This window comes from Galeopterus variegatus, unplaced genomic scaffold (assembly GCF_000696425.1).
Source record: "Galeopterus variegatus unplaced genomic scaffold, G_variegatus-3.0.2 Scaffold20641, whole genome shotgun sequence".
In the NCBI taxonomy this organism is placed as follows: Eukaryota; Metazoa; Chordata; class Mammalia; order Dermoptera; family Cynocephalidae; genus Galeopterus; species Galeopterus variegatus.
In genome coordinates, this window is record NW_007746752.1 from 4,841 (window position 1) to 6,723 (window position 1,883).

Sequence of the window (1,883 nt, forward strand, 5' to 3'; positions counted from 1 at the left end):
TTTAATACATTGGTGATTATGGAATCAAATTTTTAACTAATGTCTTTTCTCACCCATAGTAAAGATTTCTTGTCTTGAACCTGAAGATACCTTCTTGAACGAGAAAGCTGTTAAGCATGAAGAAAGCTGTTAAGCGTGACTTCACATCATTGAGTGGGAAGAACGTAGCCCAGCCAATATGTTCTAATGTGAGAAAGACTGAAGGCTGTGGAGTATTCTTGGCAATAGACTGGAAATAAGGCGCAGACGGCTAATAAAGTTTTTAGAGGCTGCCATCAATATGCCAACCCAGTAAAACCAAAAGCTGGTCAGTTTTCAAGGTCTGGGGGAGAATATCCACTGCTTACTGGGTGTTGAGCTCAAGAGAACCAGCCCTCACTAAAAGAAGCGTTACCTTACCCACCACCTTTGTTCACGGCTCAATGGAGTTTGCGACAGCCTTGGCAGACCTCCAAGCAGAGGCTAGCTGTCCCATCTGTCTGGACTACTTGAAAGACCCAGTGACTATCAACTGTGGACATAACTTCTGTCTCTCCTGCATAATTATGTCCTGGAAGGATCTACATGATAGTTTCCCCTGCCCTTTTTGCCAGTTTTGCTGTCCAGAAAGGAAATTCACGAGCAATCCCCAGCTGGGTAATTTGACTGAAATTGCTAAACTACTCCAAGTACGAAGAAGCAAGAGGAAGAGGCGTGAAGAGAAACTCGTATGTGAGATGCACAATCAGATTCTGACCGTTTTCTGTCAGAGGGACCTAAAGGTTTTATGTCCTCAGTGCAGTTTCTCCACTGATCACCAGCATCACTATGTTTGGCCCATAGAAAAGGCTGCCCCCTATCATAGGAAAAAACTGGAGCACAACATTAAACTATGGAAGGAAAGAGTGGAACAAGTTGAAAAAGTGATAACTATGCAAACCAGAAAATCAATGGAACTGAAGAAAAAGGTAAAACATAGGAGAGAAGAAGTAAAGTCTGAATTTGAGCAACTTACATTATTTCTCCAAAATGAGCAAGAGGCTGTTCTTAGGCAATTACAAGATGAAGAGATGGATACTTTAGCAAAACTAAATGAAAACCTAACAAAATTTTTAAATCATGCCTCCTCATTAAAATATCTATTAAAGGAGATAGAGAACAAATATGTGAAGTCAGAACTGGAATTACTGGCAAGTGTTAAGAATATCTACCACAGATATAAAAACTTAAAATGCCCTGAACTTTTTTCATTCAAATTAAAAGAATATGGTTACCGTCTTCCTCCACAATATTCTGGCCTAAACAAAATTATGAAGGTATTTCAAGTAGATGTAATTCTAGATCCTGAAACAGCACATCGTAAACTTATCGTCTCAGAAGATAGAAGAACTGTGCAATATGGAAATACAAAGCAAAACTTACCTCATAATCCAAAGAGATTTTATCTCTGCCCACCTGTCCTGGGTACTAAGGGATATAATTCTGACAGGCAGTACTGGGAGGTAGAAGTCAAAGATAAGCCTGAATGGATCATGGGTGTCTGTAAAGAGTCTCTTCCCAGAAGGAGGAAGAGACATAATCAATCAATTTTAGTACAGGATGGATTATGGGGAATTGGGCAATGTGGTCAGAATAATTATATTGCATTGGGTCCTAAGAAAATTAATCTTCTGCCAAAAGTAATACCTAGTAAGATTGGCATTTTTTTAGACTCTGAAATGAGCGAGGTTTCCTTTTACAATATGAATGATAGATCTCTTCTTTATACTTTTAATGATTGTTTTGCAGGAGCACTTTGGCCTTATTTCAATACTGGAAATGACTCAAAACCTCTTAAAATCTGTACATTAACAGATTCTGAATGAGGAACTATTGGAAAACTTTCTTTTTCTTTCAGTTAGTGG

At 38.6% G+C, this 1,883-nt stretch overlaps 1 protein-coding gene across 1 annotated transcript; it reads left to right on the plus strand.

The window, feature by feature from the left end:
- Nucleotides 1-239: 239 nt before the first annotated feature.
- Nucleotides 240-1,844, plus strand: LOC103583211 (tripartite motif-containing protein 60-like). Its single transcript, XM_008564594.1, has one exon. The coding sequence runs from the start codon at nt 423-425 to the stop codon at nt 1,842-1,844; it is 1,422 nt and encodes a 473-aa protein (XP_008562816.1). The 5' UTR covers nt 240-422.
- The last annotated feature ends 39 nt before the right edge of the window (nt 1,845-1,883 follow it).

Excerpts from the sequence above, each read along its gene's own strand:
- LOC103583211 (XM_008564594.1), top strand. The coding sequence starts at position 423 with ATGGAGTTTGCGACAGCCTTGGCAGACCTCCAAGCAGAGGCTAGCTGT.